Source organism: Micromys minutus (genome assembly GCF_963924665.1).
Source record: "Micromys minutus genome assembly, chromosome: 4".
Classification (NCBI taxonomy): domain Eukaryota; kingdom Metazoa; phylum Chordata; class Mammalia; order Rodentia; family Muridae; genus Micromys; species Micromys minutus.
Window position 1 is genome coordinate 42,138,571 of NC_137973.1, and position 23,279 is coordinate 42,161,849.

The 23,279-nt window shown below is 44.5% G+C and overlaps 1 protein-coding gene across 1 annotated transcript; it reads right to left on the bottom strand.

The window, feature by feature from the left end:
• Positions 1-14,784: 14,784 nt before the first annotated feature.
• Positions 14,785-20,408, bottom strand: LOC308420468 (glutathione S-transferase Mu 1). Its single transcript, XM_080916498.1, has 8 exons — positions 20,260-20,408; positions 19,881-19,956; positions 19,412-19,476; positions 19,056-19,137; positions 18,866-18,966; positions 17,611-17,706; positions 17,419-17,529; positions 14,785-15,259 (listed from the first exon to the last, which is right to left on the bottom strand). Exons 1-8 carry the CDS (start codon positions 20,293-20,295, stop codon positions 15,170-15,172), a joined length of 657 nt encoding a protein of 218 aa, XP_080772624.1. The 5' UTR covers positions 20,296-20,408; the 3' UTR covers positions 14,785-15,169.
• Positions 20,409-23,279: the final 2,871 nt, after the last annotated feature.

Below are 23,279 nucleotides of genomic sequence, written 5' to 3' on the forward strand. Positions count from 1 at the left end.
AGGGACTGTGCAGAGTGAACCCACCTCTCATTGGTTGGGACATTCTAGAGAGCTGACACCACCCGATGCTGACTTCGGCACTTAGGAGAGTGAGCCCTACACCTCACCTAGGCAGCACAGGCTGGCTCTGATGGCAGAGTAATGATTAGCCCTGGAACTTGTAGCAAAGAGAAAGCTGGCCCTGCTCCTTGCTTGCTGTGGCATTGGGTGAGCTAGCTGGAGCAGTACTGAAGAGCTCCCCCTGGTGGTGTGGGTATGGGAGAGCTGGTGTGCTGACCAACTTAGCTATCACCGAGGTCCAGTTACAGGGCTTTGAGTTGGTCCTCCCCAACATCTACCTCATCTATGAACTGCTGGAGCAAGTGAAGAAGCCAGTCCTGCAGATCCAAAGCTGCAGAGTCTCCACACAGGGCAACAACAGGATATCTGAGAGGTGTCCTGGTGAGAATCCAATATTGATATTGTAGCAGAAGCCAGAAGCCTCAAACCAAACCAATGACTCAGTGGAATGAACACTTGCAAGTAAAGATGTGTGGACAAAAGAGTGTACTGTGGGATTCAGTCCCACTACAGCTACCACGACGAGATGCTTTGTTGTATTTTTCTTTTTTCTTTTCTTTTTTTTTTTTTATTTTATTTTGCGGTGGGAAACCCAATAGAGAGCTAATACCAAAAAATACATAAAGAACTCAAAAAACTAGATATCAAAAACCCAAATAATCTCACTTAAAAATAGGTCATAGAAGACCTTAATGCAGAGTATCAAACCTTAAAAAAAAAAAAAGAAAGCCAAGCACTGACACAATTGTATTTGTATACATTTATGCAAAAATGTTTAAATTTTTTTTCTTTTATCTTTGTTTTTTAAAATAAAGTTTAAAAAAAAATAGGTCATAGATCTAAACAAAGAATTCTCAATAGTGGAAACTCCAATTACTGAGAAAGTCTTAGAGAAATGCTCAACATCTTTCACCATCAGGGAAATGCAAATCACAACTCCTCTGATGCTCTGTCTTACACCTGCTAGGATGGCTAAGATCAATAACAGAAGTGACAGCACGTGCTGGCAAAGAGGTGGAATGAGCAGGACACTTGACCATTGCTGGTGGGAGTGCAAACTTGTAAGGCCACTTTAGCAATCTATATGGTGGTTCCTTAGAAAGTTGGAAATAAATCTACCTCAAGATCTAAATATACTGCTCCTGGGTACTTCAACCTACCACAAGGACACCTGCTCAACTGTGCTCATTGCAGCTTTATTTATGATAGCCAGAAACTAGAAACAATCTAACTGTTCCTCACTACAATAATGAACAAAGAAAATGTGGTATATTTACACAATAGAATACTGTTCAACTGTTTCAAAAATTACATCTTGAATTTACAAGCAAATGAACAGAACCAGAATGAAAAAAAAAAACACTCTGGGTGAGGTAACTCAGTCCCAGAAAGGTAAGTATGATATATTCAGTTATGAGTGGATAGTAACAATTGAATAAATGAGAAGCGACCTACCATCTGTGGACCCAGAGAAGATAGGTCTAAGGGAAGAAACTAAGGGAGATACAGAGATCTTCCTTGGAGGGAGAAATAGAATAGATTTTATGGGTGGACTGGGGAAAGGTGAAGAAGGTATGGGAGACAGGGTTGAGGGAAAAATAGGGGGAAGACAGCTGGAATTAAGGAGGATCTGAGAGATGAGATGAAAACCTAATGCAGCAGAAACTTCCTAAAACATATGAAGACAATTCTAATGAGATCTCCTGACAATGGAGCGTACCAGCTGGCCATCTCTTGTCACTAAAAGAAGCTTCCAGTACCAGGCTGGGTTGCATTCAATTGAGTTGTTGGCCAAGGGAGTCGCGTGGAAATCCCCAAGCAACCCATGCTGTTGCTAAGATAATGAGTTTCTCTCTGATAACTAACAGTGGGGCCCCATTGCCATACAACTCATTGAACATAGTGAAGTTGAACTGGTGCCTATGTGGAACCTTCATCCCTACATTTTAGTGTTTTGGGTGTTGGAAGATACTCTGCAGGCTATCAAAGGAGAAATGTAAACACTAATCCTTCCACAAAACATTTGACCTACAATCCTGCTTGGGTGACCAAGAACCAGAGACCTAGGGTAAGAACCAAACTCTATTGATCATATATATACACACACATGCACACACATACATACACACACACATATATTCTCTCTCCCTCCCTCTCTCTCTCTCCCTCCCTCTCTCTCTCTCTATATATATATGATATAGAATATATATGATAAAATATATATTCTAATAATATTTTGCTATGCCCTAGATAGGTTTCTTATTCAGTCATTATCAGAAAAGCTTCCTTTTGCAGCAGAGGGGGAAAGATGCAGAGACCTACAGGTAGACATTATACAGAAAAAGACTTCTAGGAAACAGCTCTATATGGGATGTCTCTATCAAATCTCTCTCCTCAGAGCTCAGGGGACCATGCAGAAAATGAGGCAGAAAGAGATAAGAGCCAGAAAAGATGTGGGACACTAGAGAACAAGGCCTTCTGAATCGACCAAGCAAGGCTCATATGAGCTTTCAGAGACTGAAGCGGCATGCACGGGGCCAGCATGGGTGTGCACTGCGTCCTCTGCATACATGTTATAGCTTTCAGTTTAGTATTTCTGAGTATGTGATCGAATGGGTCTCTGATTCTTGTGAAAGACCCTCGTCTAGAGGACCTTTATCTGAGGAGACCCCAGGACCCAAGAACCAGCTGAGACCACTGGCTGCAATCAGCATGAGGGTTTATTTGATCAAAGTACTCAGGTACCTGCGGGCACACAGTCTCTCGGAGGACTTGCACACCGGACAAAGGGGCAGTCCCCTTTTTATAGGGCTTGGGGGACAGAAGCAAGGTACAGAAGCAGAAGCATAGTTACAGGGTTCTAATTGGTTAGTTTAAATGTGGCCAGGGAGTGAGCCCAAGGACATGGCTTCCAGGACACGGCTCTGGGGCTGCGGCTTTTTTTGAGAATAGCTGCTTTGGGCTCTTCTGAGAGCAGCTGCCTTATAGGGCTTATCTGAGAGCAGTTGCCTTGGGCTTATTTGGGTGCTTTCTGTTCTCTGTCTGTTGCAAGCTGGCGGCCCACCGACTTGTTTGGCCACCTGGGTCCCTGACCTGGCCCGCCCTGTGTGTGCGCAGCCTTACAGAAGTGGCATTATTGCTGCTAAGCGGGGGTCTTTCACTTGTACCTGCTCTTAAGCTCTTTTTTTCTGTTGGGTTGCATTGCCCAGCCTCCATGTGATGGGTTTTGCTTCACCTTATATTTGATTTTGTCATTTTTGATTGTTACCTCTTGAAAGCCTGTAATAATAAGAGATAGAAAGAGGGTGGATCCAGAGGGGAGGGGAAGGGGGAAAACTGGGAGGAGTAGAGGGAAAGAGAGAAAGCTGTAATCAAGATATATTTTACAAGAAAAATATCTGTTTACAATAAAAATTTTTAAATGACAAAACAGAAGATTGGTAACTGGGTTTTATTGTCCAAGATTAAACCTTATTTTCCAAAAGCACCCAGAGGAAAAAGCAAACGAACTCTCTTGAAATGGTAAATCGATTAGGGGCTTTCACTTGTTCTTTTGAAGGGACTCCAAAGGTCAACTACAGTTAAGTAAGTCTGTGAACCATAACAGAGCTCTTACTATTATTAACAGCATGCTCATGAAAGATGTTTGCCAATACTGTGACTATTTCCACCTATGCCTATCTGGTAAAGTCCTTTGTAACAACAGCCTGTCTCCTGAATGACTAACCAGAAGTATCCCTTTAAAAAAAATCAGCAAACCATTCCTGGGTATCATACTCTACACAGCCAACGTGTCTGTGAGACTACCCAGTCATTCTTATCGACAGACTCTGTGGCCCTTTGCTTACTGTTTTAACTTTGTGTGTGTCCTGAGTCCTTATTCATTTACAATTGATGTCTTCCGAGTGCAGGCCCTGAAACTTCAAACAAAGCTTCACCACTATAACCACATCCTTCCACCAAAGGCTACCTGATCACCTGAAGTAAGGCCATGTAGAACCTTTTGCTAGTTATAAACCCAGAAGGGGTCAATCCAAACCCTTTTACCAATGTTCCTATTTGGATCTAAAGCGCCCAAGAACATCCATCACCTAATATTCCCCTGAATGGAGTCCCAAAACTCTAATGAGAAAAATGTTGATGAAAAACAAATATGTAAATTAAATATATTAAAAGTTTTCATTTAAAAGAAATAGTTCATCTTACAGCTGAGTCTAAGAGACAAATTAACCAGATTTTTTTAAAAAAATACTCAAAAAAAAAAAAAAAAACAGAAACAAGCGACACACACACAGACCACAGATTCTTTACAGCTAACCTTTTGTTTTATTACATTTGACCCAAACTATAGTAATTCAATACATAAAAATATCCTTTAATACATGGCAACTTTACAGGTTAAATGTGATGCACATTGTGTTGATAAAGTGTTGCTTGTTGTTTGAGCTCTCTGAGGAGCTAGATCTAGATAAGGTCTACATACTGCTCCCCACACCCACTTCAAGCCCATGCAACCTGTCTCAAAGTTTCCTCCCAAGCCCTTTGTCTGGGGATGTTATGGCACCCCACCCCACCCCTATGGCAGAGGAAACAAAACACCCTGAGCATAAAAAGTATCTACCTTGAGAACAATTAAAGTGAACAGATGTTACTGTTGTCAAACCCATGTTACAAAAATGCCTACAGTAGCTGGGTGGTGGTGGTGCACACCTTTAATCCAAGCATTCAAAAGGCAGAAGAAGGCAGATCTCTGTGAATTTGGGGCCAGCCTGGTCCAGCCAGAGCTACACAGAGAAACTCTGAGAGAGAGAGAGAGAGAGAGAGAGAGAGAGAGAGAGAGAGAGAGAGAGAGAGAGAGAGAGAGAGAGAACCAGAATTTCATTGGTGGGAAACTAAACCATGGAATGAAACCTCAATCCAACCCTACTTAGCTCCCCAGCCATTTTCTCCTGGATATATTGAGCACCCAATTTGATGATGCTTTCCAGACTACTTATTGTCTGTCTATCTATCTATCTATCTATCTATCTATCTATCTATCTATCTATCTATACACCCGCCCATTTATCTTGCTATTAGTTCTTTTACTTTGCTATATACCTAAGAAAACCCTTAAATTTAAAACCTAAAGTACTGCTTCATAGACCATTCTCTGGGTGATACAGGATTCAGAAATAGGTAGCTAGACCCATTCACACATAGTAATTCCTCCAGAGCTTCAGGGTAGGTCCATGAAGGATCCACTGAGCTTTCTAAAGAAGTTCATCATGATGAGAAGAACGTGTGGTCATTTTCCACAAGTCATTGCCAGTGGCTTTACTAGGACCCTGTCTCAAAAAAGCCAAAAGTGACTGCATAAATGCCTGGTGACTGTCATCGGGCCAAAGCATCAGAGACAGATATGCAACCATATGTTGTGCAACCATAGCAGCAGTGACGGGGCAACCATAGCAGCAGTGACAGAGGTAACCATAGCAGCAGTGACAGGGGTAACCATAGCAGCAGTGACAGGGGTAACCATAGCATCAGTGACAGGGGTAACCATAGCAGCAATGACAGAGGTAACCATAGCAGCAGCGACAGGGGTAACCATAGCAGCAGCGACAGGGGTAACCATAGCAGCCGTGACAGGGGCAACTATAGCAGCAGTGACAGGGGCAACCATAGCAGCAATGAGAGGGGTAACCATAGCAGCAGCGACAGGGGTAACCATAGCAGCAGTGACAGGGGTAACCATAGCAGCAGTGACAGGGGTAACCATAGCAGCAGTTCCAGGCAACTGATCATGCACTCTTTCAAACTTCCTCAGGACCATAAGCTGGATAAAATGTGCAGGCAGACAGAGACCCATAACACACTGAGATTTTTTAGGACGAAAAAAATATCTTACCTATACAAGGTTTCTTTCCTGGACATCTCCTTGAAGCTGTATTTTAAGGCAATTCTTCCAGATAGTTCAAGTAGAAAAAAAATTGTTTTTAATGCACTTCCTCTAGAATTATGCAATGAGTGTCTGAACGAACTTACCCATTGGTCAGTTTTTGCTACGTGTACTGGTGAGGATTCTCCAAGAGACACATTAATAGAAAATAGTCTATAATATAGAGGCAATTTATTGGGGGATTATGTGAATATGCATGTGCTGTTTGTCATGTAGTTTGTCATCCCATGACCTGTCCATTGCAAGAGAAAAAACCAGAAAGCCACTGATGTATTCAGTCCAGACCTGACTCTATAGGAAACACTGCGACAGTCCCAGATCATGACAGAGAGAATAGTGGATGACCAGGCCAGGAGACAATAGACATCTGGGCACTGCAGAAAGAATTCACTCATCATCTGCCTCTTTTTTTTTAACTTTGTGTGTGTGTGATTTTTAATTTTTTTATTATTTTCTGCATATGGATATTTTCCCTGTATGTCTATGAATCAGATGCATACAGTACACACAGAGGCCAGAGGAGAGAGGCAGGACCCCTAACTTGAGGCAGAAAGCACTGTTAGCAACCATGTGGATACTGGAACTAAACTCTGGTCTTCTAGAAGAACAGCCAGTACTCCTAACCTCTGAGCCATCTCTTCAGCCCCCAAACTGGAGCTGATTAAAGCAGACTCATCTATAATCAGTTCTCCAAGAACAGAATGAATTTCACCATATTAAACAGCTCCCCTGAAAGAGGGATGCATGAACATTAGAGGAGACAAAAAATATCTGAGAGTGAAGGTATATTCAATTCACTTTCCCTAGAGAGAAAAGAATTAACCAAGAATAAAGATCTTCATGCCAGCAGAGCTCCAAGCCAAAGGAGACTCAGTAAAAACAATAGCCTAGAGACCTAAACTGACACAACTGTGGCATGTGCAAGGTGGAGAGACCAACCAGGGCACCTCCTGTGCACTCCCACCAGCTTCACCACTCATTGAGACCACAGCTCTTCACAGTTCAAAGTCCCAGCATGCCACAGCGAATAAGATTCCCAGAATGCCACAGTGAATGAGATTCTCAGAATGTCACAGTGAATGAGATTCCCAGAATGCCACAATGAATAAGATTCCCAGAATGCCACAGTGAATGAGATTCCCAGAATGCACAGTGAATGAGATTCCCAGAATGCCACAATGAATAAGATTCCCAGCATGCCATAGTGAATGAGATTCCCAGAATGCACAGTGAATGAGATTCCAGCCAAGCACATTTTATCCTCTAACCCAGTGTTTCTCGACCTTCTTCATGCTGTGCTCCTTTAATACAGTTTCTCATATTGTGGTGAGCCCCAACATAAAATTATTTCTTTGTTACTTCACAAATGCAATTTTGCTACTGTTATCAATCATAATATGCATGATATCTGAATGATATCTGAAATGTGACCTCCCCAAAGGGATCATGATCCACAAGTTAAGGAATGTGAGGAGCCCTCACCGAAGAACTATTGCTTCGACATCACCATTGCCATTTTAACTTCATCTGCCATTTCTGGAGCTACTAACAAAGCCTACTTTAGTTTCTCTTCTTGAAAGTTCTCACTTTTGTAGGTGAGTTCTCACTTAGGCAAGTTCTTGCTTGTGCAGGTGAGAACTTATGCAAAGTTTTTCTTCTTTAGTTTCTCTTCTTGCACAAGTTTCCGTTTACTGTGTCTAAAGCTGTTTTCTTTAGGCACTTTCCGTCTATGACCAGTTACCATGGCAATATCTATGTCAGTCTTCTTGTTGCCCTGTTTTCTCTCCAGTATATAACCTGTAACCCCTTCCATAAAAGTTGGACTTGATCAGAATATCTTGTATTGTCCCATTCCTTCTCCTCTCTTATTCCTTTCTCCTCACTCATCTCTCCCAGGTCTAACGTTGACTAACCTGGAGGCCAGGTTATGTGGTGCCCAATGTGGGGCTTAAGAATGAGGGAAAAGCAGTGAAGGAGAAATCTGATGAACTTCAGTGGTACTGAAGACAAGAATTGCTGGCCAGCCAATCGATGAGCATCGTTCTAGCACTACAGACAGCCGTTGGGAACCCACCTTTGGCACAGGATCCAAAAGGTACAGAGTCTTTACAATGGGACAGGAACTAAGTCAGCATGAGAAATTTCTTACAGGAATTAAAGATGCCTTAAAGACACGAGGGACGAGGATTAAGAAAAAAAGATTTAGGTACCTCCTTTCAATTTCTATCTGAATTATGTCCATGGTTCCCAAAGGAAGGCACTATTAATGATACAAGATGGAAAAGAGTAGGAGCTCCTTTGAGAGATTGTTATGACTCTTTTTGGTCCAGAAAAAGTTCCTGTCAGTGCCTTTTCTTATTGAATTTAATCCACGAGGTCATTCATGTTTGTCCTACTGCAATAGTAGCCATCGTCTCAACAGAAGAAGTAATTCTTGAGAAAAATAAGGACAAACATTCGGATCCAGAGACAGGAGCCTCCAGGCTCAAAGAAATAAAAAAGGTAGATGCCACACCTAAGGCAGGTATTGAGACAATAAAAAAGGATTTTTTTAACTTAAATACTCTCTGTATTTACATTTGAAATGTTATCCCTTTCCCTACCCCACTCCTATCCCTCCTCTCCCTACACTTGTTTACATGAAGGTGCACTTACTCCTAATCACCCTCTCCACCCCATTGCCTTAGCATTCCCCTACCTGGGGAAAACATGCCCTCCCTGGACCAAAGGACTCTTCTCACATCGATGCCAGCCACTGCTATTTTTTTTTAATTAGGTACTCTCTGTATTTACATTTGAAATGTATAAAGAAGGAATTTGACCCTCTCTCAACGGAGAGTTATAATGACAGTAAGACCACCAAAAAATGCCTATGATCTCCCGAAAGATGAAACTGCCCTTAAGGAACAAACTAAACCAGTTAAAAAGAAGCCCCTTTATCCTAAACTGAAGACCATGGCTGCCTCTGACTCAGAGGATAAACTTTCTGACTCAGACATAGAGAATCTAGAAGATGCTGATGCCCCTTATTATAACCCTGATTTGCCTACCATTAAAGAACAAGCCTCCCCCTACAGCATTCAACTGACTATGCTGCTTTTAGCAATACCAGTAATAGACCCAAAAAGAGATGTGATAGATAAGATTAAACAATTAAGAGAACAGATAAAATTAGAGGAAAAAGATCAGGAGCTCATAGAGCAACTTAACAAACTTTGAACTGGGGAAAGGGAGAGTTTACCTTAGCCAGCCAGTAATCTCCCTCCATTCACAAAAGGAAAGGTCAAGAGAGTGCTCCCATAAGATACTGTTTTAATAGATACAGATAATGCTGAAGCTTTTCCAGTTATGGAAACCACTGATCCCTAGGGAGTACTTTGGCAACATCACATTATGTTCAATTTTTAAATTGTGAAGGAATTAAAAACAGCCATTGCCCAGTATGGAGCCATGGCACCTTGCACTGTGGCCATATTAGAATCTGTAGCTGAAGACTGGCTTACTTTGGGGAATTGGCAGACATTGGTGAGGACTACTTTAACAGGGGGTGACTACCTGCTTTAGAAGTCAGAGAAAGTACAGATATGCAATGGTGTTGTCCGTAGAAATGCCAAAGCCAATAATGATGGACCTTGGATGTGCTCACTGGAGAAGGGAATTATGCCACTGCAGACACGCAGATGCAATTTGATGCAAGACTTTTTGTCCAGATTCAGAATGCAGCCACGAGGGCTTGGAGGAAACTCCCTGTAAAGGGGAACTTCACTCCATCCCTTACAAGCATTAAACATAATTCAAATGACCATCAGAAAGACCAAGCACCCCACACTTGTCCTAAATGTAAAGGGGACAGCACTGGGCTAATGAATGTGGGTCAAAGACTGACACTCTGGGTGATCTCCTCAGACAAGTGTCAGGAAATGGGATTATGGGCCAGCCCCAGGCCCCTTATTGGTGGCAGGTCGGACAAGTTACCCCCAGAAGCACAGGATTGGATCTCTGTGTCTCTACCTACACAGTATTAACCCCCAGATGGGAGTACAAGCCCTTCCCACCAGTGTTCATGGGCCTCTAACCCCTAATGTCTTTGGTCTTCTATTGGGGCGAAATAGTTACCCAGGGATTAAATATTTACCCAGGGGATTAAATATTTACCCAGGGGTTATAAATAATTATTTCACTGATGAGATTAAAACTATGGCTTCCTTCCCCCACACAATTATCACTATTACCCAGGAGCAAAAAATAGCACAGTTGGTCCCCCTACCCCTTTCAGAAGTAGGAACTAATATTTCTAACAGAAAAAGAGGGAACCAAGGTTTGGTTCCTCAGACACATATTGAGTTCAAAACATCACCGACCAGAAACCTATGATAACTTTGTGGTTAGATGGTAAGGAGTTTCAAGGGCTTGTTGATACTGGGGCAGATGTAACGATCCTTAGAAAAGATGCCTGGCCGTCTTCCTGGCCTCTTAGCCATCTAGCATCGGCCAGAGCCAGAACCATGAACAATAGCCCTTGAGAAGGTTCAGTTAAAAGATCCCTATAGTTATTTAGGATCCCAACTTCTGAGGGACAGCATGTCTTCTAAAAGACCACCCTTTCTACTTCTTTAAAAATGTTTAATGATTTTTAAAAGTTATTAGAAAATATTAATTGGCTTAGACCTTATCTCAAATTAACTACGGGAGATGCAAAACTTTTATTTTCTATCCTCCATGGTGATGCTAATCCTCGATTCAATAATTCTCACTCCAGAAGTCAAACAGGTGCTTCATAGGGTGGAGGAAGACATTAAAGATCAGTTCATTTCTACCACAGATTATAAATTACCCCTCACTTTTATTATTTCAAATATGATTTTCTCTCCCACTGCCTTGATTTGGCAGACTTCTCCCATTTTGTGGCTGCATTTAGCTTCTTCTCCACCTAAGGATATATACCCACATCATCAAGCCGTAGCAAATCTGATTTTGGCAGGAAGAGAACAAGGGGACAGTACTTTGGTAAGGAGCCTGATCTTATTATTCAACCCTATACTAAAGATCAGGTTTCCTGGCTCTTTCAGACCACTGATCGTTGGCCCATAGCCTGCGCTGCCTTTGAAGGATCTATTAATAATCATTATCCACCTGATAAACTTATACAGTTCCTTAAGCTCCATCAATTTGTTTTTCCTGAGCGCACCTCTCTTAGCCCTCTAGCCAATGCTAAAATGTTGTTTACTGATGGTTCCTCTAATGGACCTGCAGCTTGTTGACCGACAAACCGTTAGTTTTCAGACCACCGCCACTTCCGCACAACTTGTGGAGCTCCAGGTGGTCATTGCCTCCTTCTCTGCCTTCCCACATGATCCTTTAAATTTGTATACTGTTAGCTCTTATATTGGCTGCTCCTTTCCACTTTTGGAAACTGCAACACAAAATTGATTCTTACTCATAAGCCACCGCTTTGTTTAAACAACTGGAGATTTTGATCTGGGATCAAACTGGGGCATTTTTTATTTGGCACTTGAGAGCCCACACTGACCTCCCAGGCCCCTTGGTTATGAGAAATCGCCAAGCAAATGCTGCTACTAAGGTTGCTCTTCCTTCTGTACTCACTGATACTGGGGTCGAGGCAGCTCAAAAGACTCACAGTCTTCATCACCTTAATGCTAATACCCTCAGGCTTATGTTTAAAATGAGCAGAGAACAAATTGTGAAACAATGTCAGTCCTGCAAACCTATTCCTCATTTGGGCGTTAATGCTGAGGATTGGTCCCCAGTGCCCTATGGCAGATGGACATCACCCATATGGCTGAGTTTGGTAATCTGAAATATGTTCATGATGTTGTGGATACCTTTAGTGGATTTATCTTCACCTTTCTGCAAACAACAAGCATGTTATTGCCCATATCCTACAAGCCATTTCAGTCCTTGGCCTACCTGACCCAGTAAAAACTGATAATGGGCCAGGGTATAATGGAACAAAATTTTTCCTCATTTTGCAAACAACTCCCCATCAAGCACATTACCAGCATACCCTATAATCTTCAAGGCCAGGGTATTGCTGTGTGTGCCCATTCATCCATTAAAAATACATTTGAAAAAATAAAAGAGGGGGAATGGTACCCCTCCAAAGGCTCACCTAAAAATTATCTTTTACATATTCTACTTATATTAACTTTTAAAATTTGGATAATGATTCATGATCAGCAGCAGATTGATTCTGGTATCCTCAAACACAAAAAGATTTTGCAACTGTTTTATTGAAAGATCCATTGGATAACAGTTGGCATGGACCAGATCCAGTGTTGAGCTGGAGAAGAGGTGCAGTGAGTATATTTCCTAAAACAATGAAAGTGACCCAATGGTTGCCTAAGAAAGTGGTTAAACAGGTAGATAAGAATTTATCTGTATCCAGGGAACATGTGGATCCTTGAGGTATGGTTTTACTTTTTCTGTCTTTCAGAAATGAAGCAGAAAGGGGGGACTTGGGTCCTTCTTGCATTGATGTGGAATCTCATATGGAAATGTGGAGACACTGGATTTGTTGACCCCAAAGAGGCTCAGCAAGTATTGATGTGCCTCCAGGGCAAACCTTGTGAATCCAAGGGTGGATTTGTTACCGCTTACATGAGACCCATTGTGGCACCTACCAGGCTTATCTACTTGCAGCCGCCAACACCTTTGGTAAACATAATCGCTGGCAGTGCATAAATTATCCCAAAGTTATACCCAATGTTAATGGAAGACCAGGGTCCTGCCCCTGTGACACCTTTCAAAATTCAGTGCATTCTTCCTGCTATACACAGCTACAGAAATGCCTCAGAAAAGATAATAAGACCTACTTCACTGCTATGCTGTTAACTTCCAAAAAACCTACCTTTGGGGGTGACTAAACCTCAAATATGGCTGTTGTGAAATACCCTGATTACACATCCAAATTCCAGCAGTCAGGATGATTTGGCATTGTGGGAAAACCAGTTTGCTGGCCCAGGACACCTCCTCTACACATATCTGATGGAGGCCCACAGGATGAGGTCATAAAAGAGCTGGCAAAGCAAAAGATTAATCCAATCATTGATGATAAATTCCCCTCTTTACACCATCATCTTATAGTCAAGTTTAACAGAGAGCCTTGGGTTATAGATGATTCTACATTTGGGATCTTAAATAATGCAGATGCAATAAGATTGTTAATGTCACCTCTCAGCTTTGCTCAATTAACTTCACCATGTTTGTAGAGACAATATGGCTTACTCCTTTTTACCAAAGAATTAGACTGGGAGTTATGACCTGGCTAATTTTCTTCCAAATTTTAACATAATCAAAGGAGATGATTCTGTACATATACCTACTTTTGATCATACTGCAGGATACCCCAAGAGAGTTGTGCAATTCATCCCACTCCTGGTAGAACTGGAAGTAACTGCCGGGGTGGCTACTGGAACCATCTGACTTAGTGTTGCCCTGCATAAGTACACCCAGTTGTCACAACAAATGGAGGAGGATTTGCATTCTCTCTCACTCTCTATTAAAGATTTACAGGAGGAAATAAGACTCCCTGGTAGCTGTTGTCCTACAAAACTGAAGGGGTTTTGACTTGACTGCAGAAGAGAGGGATATGCCTTGATCTACAAGAAGTGCACTGTTTCTACACCAACAAGTCTGACATTCTGCACAGGAGAATAAGAGAACTTCATGAGAGCCTAGAGAGAAGAAGAAAGAAATTGTGGGGAAACCCTTTTTGGATTGGATAGAATGGGATCCTCCCCTACCTCCTCCCTTTCCTTGGACCCTTGCTGGCACTACTAATCTTACTACCACTAGGGCCTTTTATCTTTGCTAGATTAATGGCTTTTGTTTAAAAAAAGCTATCTTCCTGACCCTGAAGGAAATGGAGACCAATGAGCACTCTGCTAAAAATGCATGATTAACGTTCGTTCTTTTCCTGTATCAGGGCTGTTTAGTCAGAGACAGTAACTATCAACCTAAGACTCTTTCCCTGTATCAGGGCTGATTAGCCAGAGACAGTAACTATCCTATCAATCTAAGACAGGATGCCTGGAGAGAGAGCTGCCAGATGATGACCTAATGACGGGTAAGAAGGATGGCTGTTCCCCAGCCTAAGACAGGCACAGTCCACACAGTTTCTGGATGCAGCATTTGAAAAAATAAAGAAGGAGGACCTGTAGGGAGCTCTCACCACAGGACTATCACTTTGGCATTGCCGTTGTCATTTTAACTTCATCTGTCATTTTTAAAGCTACTAACAAAGCCTGCTTTAGTTTCTCTTCTTGTATAAGTTATCACTTGTGCAGGTGAGAACTTGTATAAGTTCTCACTTTAGTTTCTCTTCTTGCACAAGTTTTCATTTACTGTATTTAGAGCTGTTTCCTTTAGGTACTTTCTGCCTATGGTCAATTACTGTGGCAATATCTATGTCAGACTTCTTGTTGCCCTGTTTTCCCTCCAGTATATAACCTGTAACCCCTGCCATAAAAGTCAGACTTGATCAGAATATCCTGTATTGTCCCATTCCTTCTCCTCTCCTGTTCCTTTCTCCTCACCACCTCTCTCAGGTCTATTGTTGACTGATCTGCAGGCTGGGTCAAAGACACATTGCTTTAAGGAGCTTTATCCCTGCTGGGAGGATCTCAGATTAGAACCAAGATATGTCAAAGCTCTTCTGGCTCCACTAAACATCCCAGAGCCCAGTACTACAGGCTCAGAGCTCAGACTCTTTGGAAGCAGCTGTGATGCTTGGCTAAAGAGCAAAAGAAAAAACACAACACACAGCAAGTGTGTTTTACTTTATTGTAGATGAGACAGGTCTGGGGCAGCTCCTCTACCAGGAACAGGCTGCCACTTGAGACAGTGTTGATCTTCAGGGTAATTCTAGGGAGCCTGAGTTCAGGACAGACATCAATTCTCAGAAAAGCACTGAGGTTGGATTAAGGGCCAATAAAGAAAAGGACCATAATGAAAGAAAGTGGGGAGAATGAAGACTGTGTGGGCTTGACTAGGGTGAGAGTGAGGAGATGGGGCTCACAAAGCTGGAGAAGGGAGTGGGAAGGAGAGAGAACCAGGAGCCACAGTACAGAAGGCTAGGTGCTGTCCTCAGGGCCTATAGGATCTGCAGTATGAACAGGTTTTCCCTGTGATTGCCAGTTTAGCAAGGGTCTACTTGTTACTCCAGTGGGCCATCTTTGAAAATATAGGTGTTAAGATGCAGCGGTTACTCTTCATATAGGCAGAGATCTTCTTCAGGCCCTGCAAATTGGGAAGGACACAGCAGGAGTTCAGGTCTGGAGCCCACTCAGAGAAGCAGCCCCACATCAAGAACAGCCTTTGACCTGGACTCATGCTGGGGCACAGAGCATCATGCTCAGCTCCCAGCCCAGGCAAGAGAAAATTTTCACTCCCCATACCAAAGGGGAGACCGGATCCTGCATAGGTTGTTTTATACTCACTAAAAATTACAATATAGGTTCAGAAAGTCAACCCATTAGTCTTGCAAGATCAGTTATCAGGGAGAAACCTTTAGTTCAGAGAGGCTGGGGAACTTCCAGACTCACACAGCTTCTGAAACAGGGCTGGATTCATCCTGCTGAGGAGCAGCCTTCTGTGCACGCTTGCTCACACACCCCCCACATACACACACATATACCCACACCCTCCACACACCCATACACCCCAACCCCCCCAACACACCCATACCCTCTACACACCCCACACACCCCAACCCCCCCAACACACCCATACCCTCTACACACCCCACACACCCCAACTCCCCCCAACACACCCATACCCTCTACACACCCACACATGCCCACCCACCCAACCCACACACACCACTGCTTCCCTACTCCTCTTCAACACTCCCAAGGAGACCCTGTAACTGTCTCTCTGTGTGGTTATGGTCCTGTACAAGGGGAAGCTCTTTCTAGCCTGTATTTACACACGGGGAGGGATCTAACAGGACAAAGAAGCCAAAACTTGACTGTGTGTGCTTAGGAAGACAGCCAAGCGCCCAGTGACTCAGCAAATCATGCAAGAAAGGGAACAAGCGAACAGGCCAGGAAGAAAAACTGAACAGAATTCTACTCAACTTCCTGAGAGAGGAGTTAACTCTCTATCTGCTGCTCAGTACAGTCTCACTGCACCCTGGCTGTCCTCATCTCCAGCCCTAATACAGGGACCGTTCCATGTGACTGCATGATGTATTATAAGCCATACACCATGCTGGAGAATACACAGACAATTCCAGAGGGTACACAGTGATCCACCACAAACAAACACACACAAGCTAAGCTAAGGCGCTGCTGTTTCTCTCTCCAGCCACCCCAGAGTGGTGCCAACTCTTACACAGTTTCCCAGGATACCCAACCTGAACCAGAGCCAGAGTTGATTAGAACAAGCTGAGAAAAGCCGAAGGTTTCAGTGGGTGAGTGCTTGTCTAGTAAGCACAAGGCCGTGGATTTAGCCCTCAGCTCTGGAGAAAGGGGGGAGGAAAAGGGGGGAGGAAGGAAGATGACACAGAAACAGACAAAGACAAGTTGCAAAGAAAATGTAACCCTTGATGAAGAATGGGCAAAGTCAACAGACTGTAGGTTGAAACCCCCTTTGATCAATGCGTCTAATTTCTAGATATCTGAAAGACCCAAGTCTGATGGAGGGGCAGCCCTGGGGAATATCAAAAGCATCTCACAGTCTGGCTTTCCACAGCTCCCTGTTGACTCAGTCCCAACAAAAGTCCCATTTTTATTGCCCCTTGGGGCCCAACATGAATCTCATATAGAGGAGAATGCCAGACAATAATAGTGAAGAAAAAATTTCTGACCCCATTTCACAGACAGGTCCTGTGACTTGAAAGAGGAGAACATAACGGAGGAAACAACACACCAACACACACCCACACCAGCAAATACTCAGGCTAAATGTCCCCAAACACAGACTCACAAGTCTACTCAGTGAGATATCACCTCAACCCTGGGCTCTCAGCGCTCTGCAGATCATGTCTGCACTGCCTTCCATCTGGGTTTGTCACATTAGTCCTGCCTGTATCACTCTCCTGATGCCACGAAACACATACTATCGACATGCTTTGCCTTGCAGGGATCCTAAATAGGAAAATGAGGTTGTGCAAGGGCCTGAAGACTTTTCTTTTGACCCAAATAAGAGGCAGACACAACGCTGCCCCAGAACCCAGTGCAGCCACAGGTGCAGAGATCCTGAACACGTGAGCACCTTCCATAGTATCGGGCTCCTTACCTGTCCAACTCAGAAGCACATCAGTCTTTAGGAAATTTGGAGGGATAAATATTACCCAATACAGTTCTTTACAGAAAGCACAGAAAATTCTGGTTATTGTCTTAGTCATGGATCTGAGAAAGAAGAAAACCCATGAGGAGGCAGGATCAGGGCATCACCTCAAAGCGGGCCAGGAAGTCCTTCAGGTTTGGGAAGGCGTCCAGGCACTTGGGCTCAAAAATACGGTACTGGTCAAGAATGTCATAAGCAAGGAAATCCACATAGGTAACCTGCAGGAAGCCAAGAGTGAGTGCTCTAGAATTTGACACCAGGGAAAAATAGCCACCCCTCCTCCCCACCTCTCCCTTTACCTTGTCCCCTGCAAACCATGACCGCTTGCCCAGGAACTCTGAGTAGAGCTTCATTTTCTCAGGGATGGTCTTCAAGAACTCTGGCTTCTGCTTCTCCTGAGGCAGAGAACAGCAGTCACCACCTTTAGATTCAGGCTCCCCCGCAGAGAGTTTTGCAATGAAATAGCCACCTTTCCAAGAATGGGCCAGGTCTGTGTCTAGGATTTCATTTTACACATCACTGTTTTACTGGCGACAGAATTCATATCGGAGGCAGAAATTTCACACTGTCCCTGAAATCTGTCACCACTGAAGTCCAACCAGGTGCTATGAGTTACACCCTGTACCTCCTGAGTAACTGGCATGTTTTGGCCTCAGAGATCTACAGAGCCACAGAAACAAAGGACACAAAGACACCAGGAGAAGACAGCCATGTTGGATTGAGATCAGATCAAATATTTGCATGAGAATAGATCAGATATTTGAAGGTTGTACATCAGTTTTGATCAGTGACTAATATTGAAAGGAAAAGGGGTCAAAGGTCCAGCTGAACCTGAGCCGCCTTCTAGGAGGATGTCCTGATTTTCTATTGATACCCAGACAGATCTATGAGGAAAGAACTGGATAGATGAGTGAGACCAGTGTGTAGACATAACTTATTTTCATCATGTAGAGAGTATGCTTGTGCCTCTTGGTGCATAGGGGTCCAATGTTGATGCCAAGTGTCTTTCTCAATCACTGTCTACCTTATTTAGAGCTCAAAGACCAACTGGCCTCGTTGGTCAGAAAAACCCAAGAAACCCTCCTGTTTCTCTCCCCAGATCACTGATTTATAAAAGCAGGCTGCCACACCAGGGTGTTTTTATAGGGTGCTAAGGATTCATACTGAAGCTTTCATACTATGTAGCAAGCACTTTTAACCAATAAAACAACTCCACATCGTCTAATTTCATCCTGGAGACTTTTGGTATGAACACTGGGTAAGACGGCACATTGGAAGAGGTCAAAGGACCGATTTAGTAGAGATTTACAGCTATACTGAAAAACTTAAACACCAGCAGAATCTCACATATCCTAAGACTAGCTGGGACAGTTTCACTGTGTTGATGTGATACATCGCCTGGGTGATAAGGGCCCTTTTGCTAGTAAGATCAGAAAGCCTAGAGAATCAGTAACTCGGGTCATCACTGAAGGAGGATGCTACGGAACTGAATGCAAGACTTTAGACTTTAACTCCTGCTGCGAACTCTGTCTGCTCCACCCACTGGCCACTCACATAGTCAGGGTTGTAACAGAGCATGATGAGCTGCATGCGCGTGTCCATGACCTGGTTCTCCACAATGTCTGCTCGGATCCTCTCCTCCTCCGTCTCTCCACCTGCAGCACACACAGCACCTTCAGATCCCAACCCAGCCAAGCCGAGGAGATTATCCACCACACCCCGCCCTGCAGCCAGCCCCACTCACACAGGTGGTGCTTTCGGGCAAGGTAGCGCATGATGGCGTTGCTCTGGGTAATCTTCTGTGACCCGTCAATTAAGTAGGGCAGCTGGACAGACAAACAGAGATAATCAGATGGGATATGAGGTTCTAACATCCCATCCCTGGATGAATGGGGCCTGGCACTCAGTGTGCCTGCCATGGGAAGCCGTCCATGAGCACAGTGCACACTGGATGGAGAGCTGGGACACAGCCCGTCACAGACACACTGTGCAGTCAGCAGGGATGGAGCTGGTGAGCAGAGACATGACCCCACACCTCAGCCAGACAAGATGAGGTGAGAACTCCATGTCTTCCCCAAGCCTCCCCTTCCCTGCACCTACATTGGGAAAGTCCAGGCCCAGCTTGAACTTCTCATTCAGCCACTGGCTTCTGTCAAAGTCGGGAGCTGTGGTGGACAAGAGGATGTGAAAAGAAATCACCCCAGTATCCCACCCTACTATACATATTTGACCAGTAGCAAGAACCCCTAACTCAGGGGATCTGCAACCTAATACAGCGAGTCACTTTCCAAGGTGTGGAAGGGTCTGAATAACAACTGGTAATAAAGGGAACCTGGACCCAATAAGACCTTAATAATGAAGCTTGTCTAATTATAAATACAAACAAACCAGAAATCCCGTTCTCAGTGTTCTATACTGAAAAATCAAAACTGTACTCTCAAAGAAGTTTCTGGAAGCAGTAGTGTCTAGCTTCAGCTAGAGGGAGACCAGCAGGGCTAAATAATGAAGTCTAGGCATGGTTTGACAGGCAAGAGGAAAGCAGGTGTCTGCCCAGGAAAGGTGTCCTTACCATCCCCCATGGTGTATCTCTTCTCCTCATAGCTTGAATCTGTGTATTCCAGGAGCAGGCGGATCGGATGTGTCAGCTGGGAGAGAGGACCAGAGACAGAGGTCAGGAATTGTGGGGATTTTATTGTATAACTTCATCTAAACCCGATTAGACCTCCCACACTCGACAAATGCAGCCACCCTGCACGTGCATGTGCATACCACACACACACACACACACACACAGAGACATCCGAGTGTGTAAGCTCCTGAACTCTGAGAGCTACAGGCAGAAGATTCTAGTGAAGTCTGAGGAGTACTGGCTATTCGAAAGGCCCCTGCTGTTAAGAACTTTCTGCTTCACACCACAGTCCCACCCTCCAAGTGGACCCCTCTCTCACTCCGCGGACGTTCCAGTATCCCAGTATCATAGGCATGGTGGTGCTGATGCTGTGGTCTTCTCAAACTGGCTTCAGCAGGATTGACTTGTGCGTTTGGAGTTATGAGTTTATACAGACTACCAAAGAAACGTGGGCTGGACAAAACAACAGGTCCCTCCCATCCCTGCGCCAATCCCATTTAGGCACTCCCCTTCCCCGGTCTGTAACCGGAGCTACAGACCCTAAAGCGGAAGATAGAAGGCCACACCCTATCCAGGAGAGGTGGGGTTATCCTCTTACTTTCTGCACACCCTGAAAGCAGAATCTGTTCTCTTGCTGTCCGAAACCCTTTTAGCGACAGCCGCCATCGCCGCCTGCTGGATGCTCCCCGAGACCAGCTAGCACTTTCCCTGGAGACTGGCCAGACAGCGAAAGAACACGGGTGGGTGTTCTCCCGCCTTCGTTTCCTTTGCAGAGCTCAGTTTTCACACCCAGACTGTGGGAATCTGTCACTGGGGAGGCTCAACTCTCAGCTTAAAGACAAAAAGGCGAGCCCCCGACCTGAGACTTTAATGTAGCACCTATCAGCAGAGAAAGGGCTCTGCCGGTCTCACAGCCACCAGATTTTTGTGCACACAGCCTCAAGTTACAGAAACAGTTGGTAACATGGACACCGCCCCGGGACAGAGATAAAAAGGTCTCCTTATTTTCCTTTAGATGTGGGAACCCACTCCTTCTGTTATCAGTTATTAAAAACTAATTGATACTTGGGTCGTGTTTATGAATCTAAAGTCAAGAACCAACCACAGAGGGACTGGACGTCTGAGGGAAGCCACAGCTGTGGACAAAAGTCAGCTGACAGAACCAGGAGAGTGCAAGGGAACAAGGAGCCCCCAGCTGGGGTGTGCCATGGGGGGGAGCATGTATTCCAAGAGGCTTGCTTTAAAGGGACAACGGGATGCTGTGCACATGGGATCCTGTAACAATTTGCACAGGACACAAGGAGCCCAAAGCTAGACCCTCAGCTGTCCACATCCCTAGATGCTGGACCTGGCCCAGGATTCTGACATGGGTTTGTATATGACAGGGTGGCTCACATGACCTTTCAGGTTATTGTCCTGTATGTAGTATAACCTTCACAAGGACGACATCCTACCAAGAACACTCTCACCTGTCTACTGTCTTCTTTGCAGGGAAGAGACTCTTTCATAACCTAGAGGCTTGTGGTTAAGTGACCTGAGGATGACATCACCTTGTTTACAGACACTTATCAGATATAATGAAAAACAAATGACAGAAGAGGAGACTAAAATGAGTTTACAAGTCAAAGGGAGAGGCTGAAAGTTTATTTTGAGATTAAGTCACCCTTTACTAGGACTACGGGATATGAGGCCAGCATGTCACCTCACCCACATAGTAGGTGTGCAGTGAGGATATAAGGGACAAGCAGAGGCCATCTCATCCTGTGACAATTAGAGAAGCCACATGTTCTGCAGGTCTCTGTGAGGATGCAAGCAAAGAGACCATGTCACTGGGGTTTTAACAGCAGTCTGGTGAGAACTACAGGGAGGTATTTATTTTGCAAGTCTGAACGAGGCATATCAGCATATCTTCATCACTATGGGAACCAGAGAAGATGAGTGAAGAAAGGAGAAGGGATCCATGATGGCCAGGACAACTACTCAGAGGGCCTGGGAAGAGAGCCAGAGCCCTGGAGCCCTGCAGAGGACAGAATAGCTCTGCCGACTGGGATAAGGGCTAGGACAGCAAATGCTCAATACAGGGTCTCCAGAGTCCAAGAGCATTGTCCCTTTGAATGACAGAGGTCTCTGAGAGGCAACAGGGACAGTGGGGATTGGGGATATGGAGAGATCTGAAGGTAGGAGTCACAGCCGGTGCTGTCCTGGAGAATGTAACTCCAGTGTTGACCACTGATCCTCTGGTAAATAATCACTCGTCCAGAGCATGATTGAGTCGCCCAGGGGAGGTGGACTCAGGAAGAAGGAGAGGTGGTGTGGATTGCCCAGCCTACGTGTTCCATGAACATGTATTAAATTTCCTTGTGACAAAAACAGCTAACATAGACAACGTGTTTCTTTAATGTGTCTCATGACTTGATTGATTGATTGATTGATTGATTGATTGATTGTTTACTGGGAGAAGGAAGCACATGTACAGAGAGAGCAGCTTACTAAAGTCAGTTCTCTCTTTCCCATAAGTAAGTCCTAAGAATCGAACTTAGGTTGTCTTAATCCACTGAGCCATCTCACTGATCCCAAGAGATGTACTTGATTCACAGATTTGGAGAGATTTCCCATCCATCATGGCCCCAGGAGCATCTCCCTTCCTCTCACCTTATGCCTAGGAATCACTGGCCACACCCCAAAATCTGTAACAACGTTAATTTCCCAGGGAGGGTCTCCATACTCTGGGTTCTGTTACTTCTGAAACAGTCATCATCATCCTCATGCACCACCTCCCTGGATGTCCTTGCAGGGCTGTGCAGACCCCAGGGCTGTGCAGACCCCAGGGCTGTGCAGACCTCAGCTGGCAGGATGAGCCCATCTTCCTGAGCCTGGGCTTGGGTTATGGTAGAAGCTTCAACACATCAGCATGGGGTGGACATCAGGTGAAGCTGATGTCTATAGAAGTGATGGGAAACCAAGTAAAACTACAGCATGTCAGCCTGCCATGGTGGTGCACATCTGTAACACCACTCAGGTGGGTGAACCAGGAAGACTGCAGTGAGTTTGAAGCCTAAACAGTGGTCTGAAGACCAGCATGGAACACAGTGCGTCTCATCAACATCGTGGACTAAAGAAATGACGCAGCTATTAAGACACTTGCTGTTCTTGAAGGTGACCAGAGTTTGGTTCCCAACACTCACATGAGAGGCCTCACAACCACTTGTAACACCAGCTCCAGAGGATCTGAACACCTCTTCTTGCCTCTTAGAGTACCCATAAGTATGTGCCCACACCATACACACACACACACACACACACACACACACACACACACACACACATCTTTTAAAAACA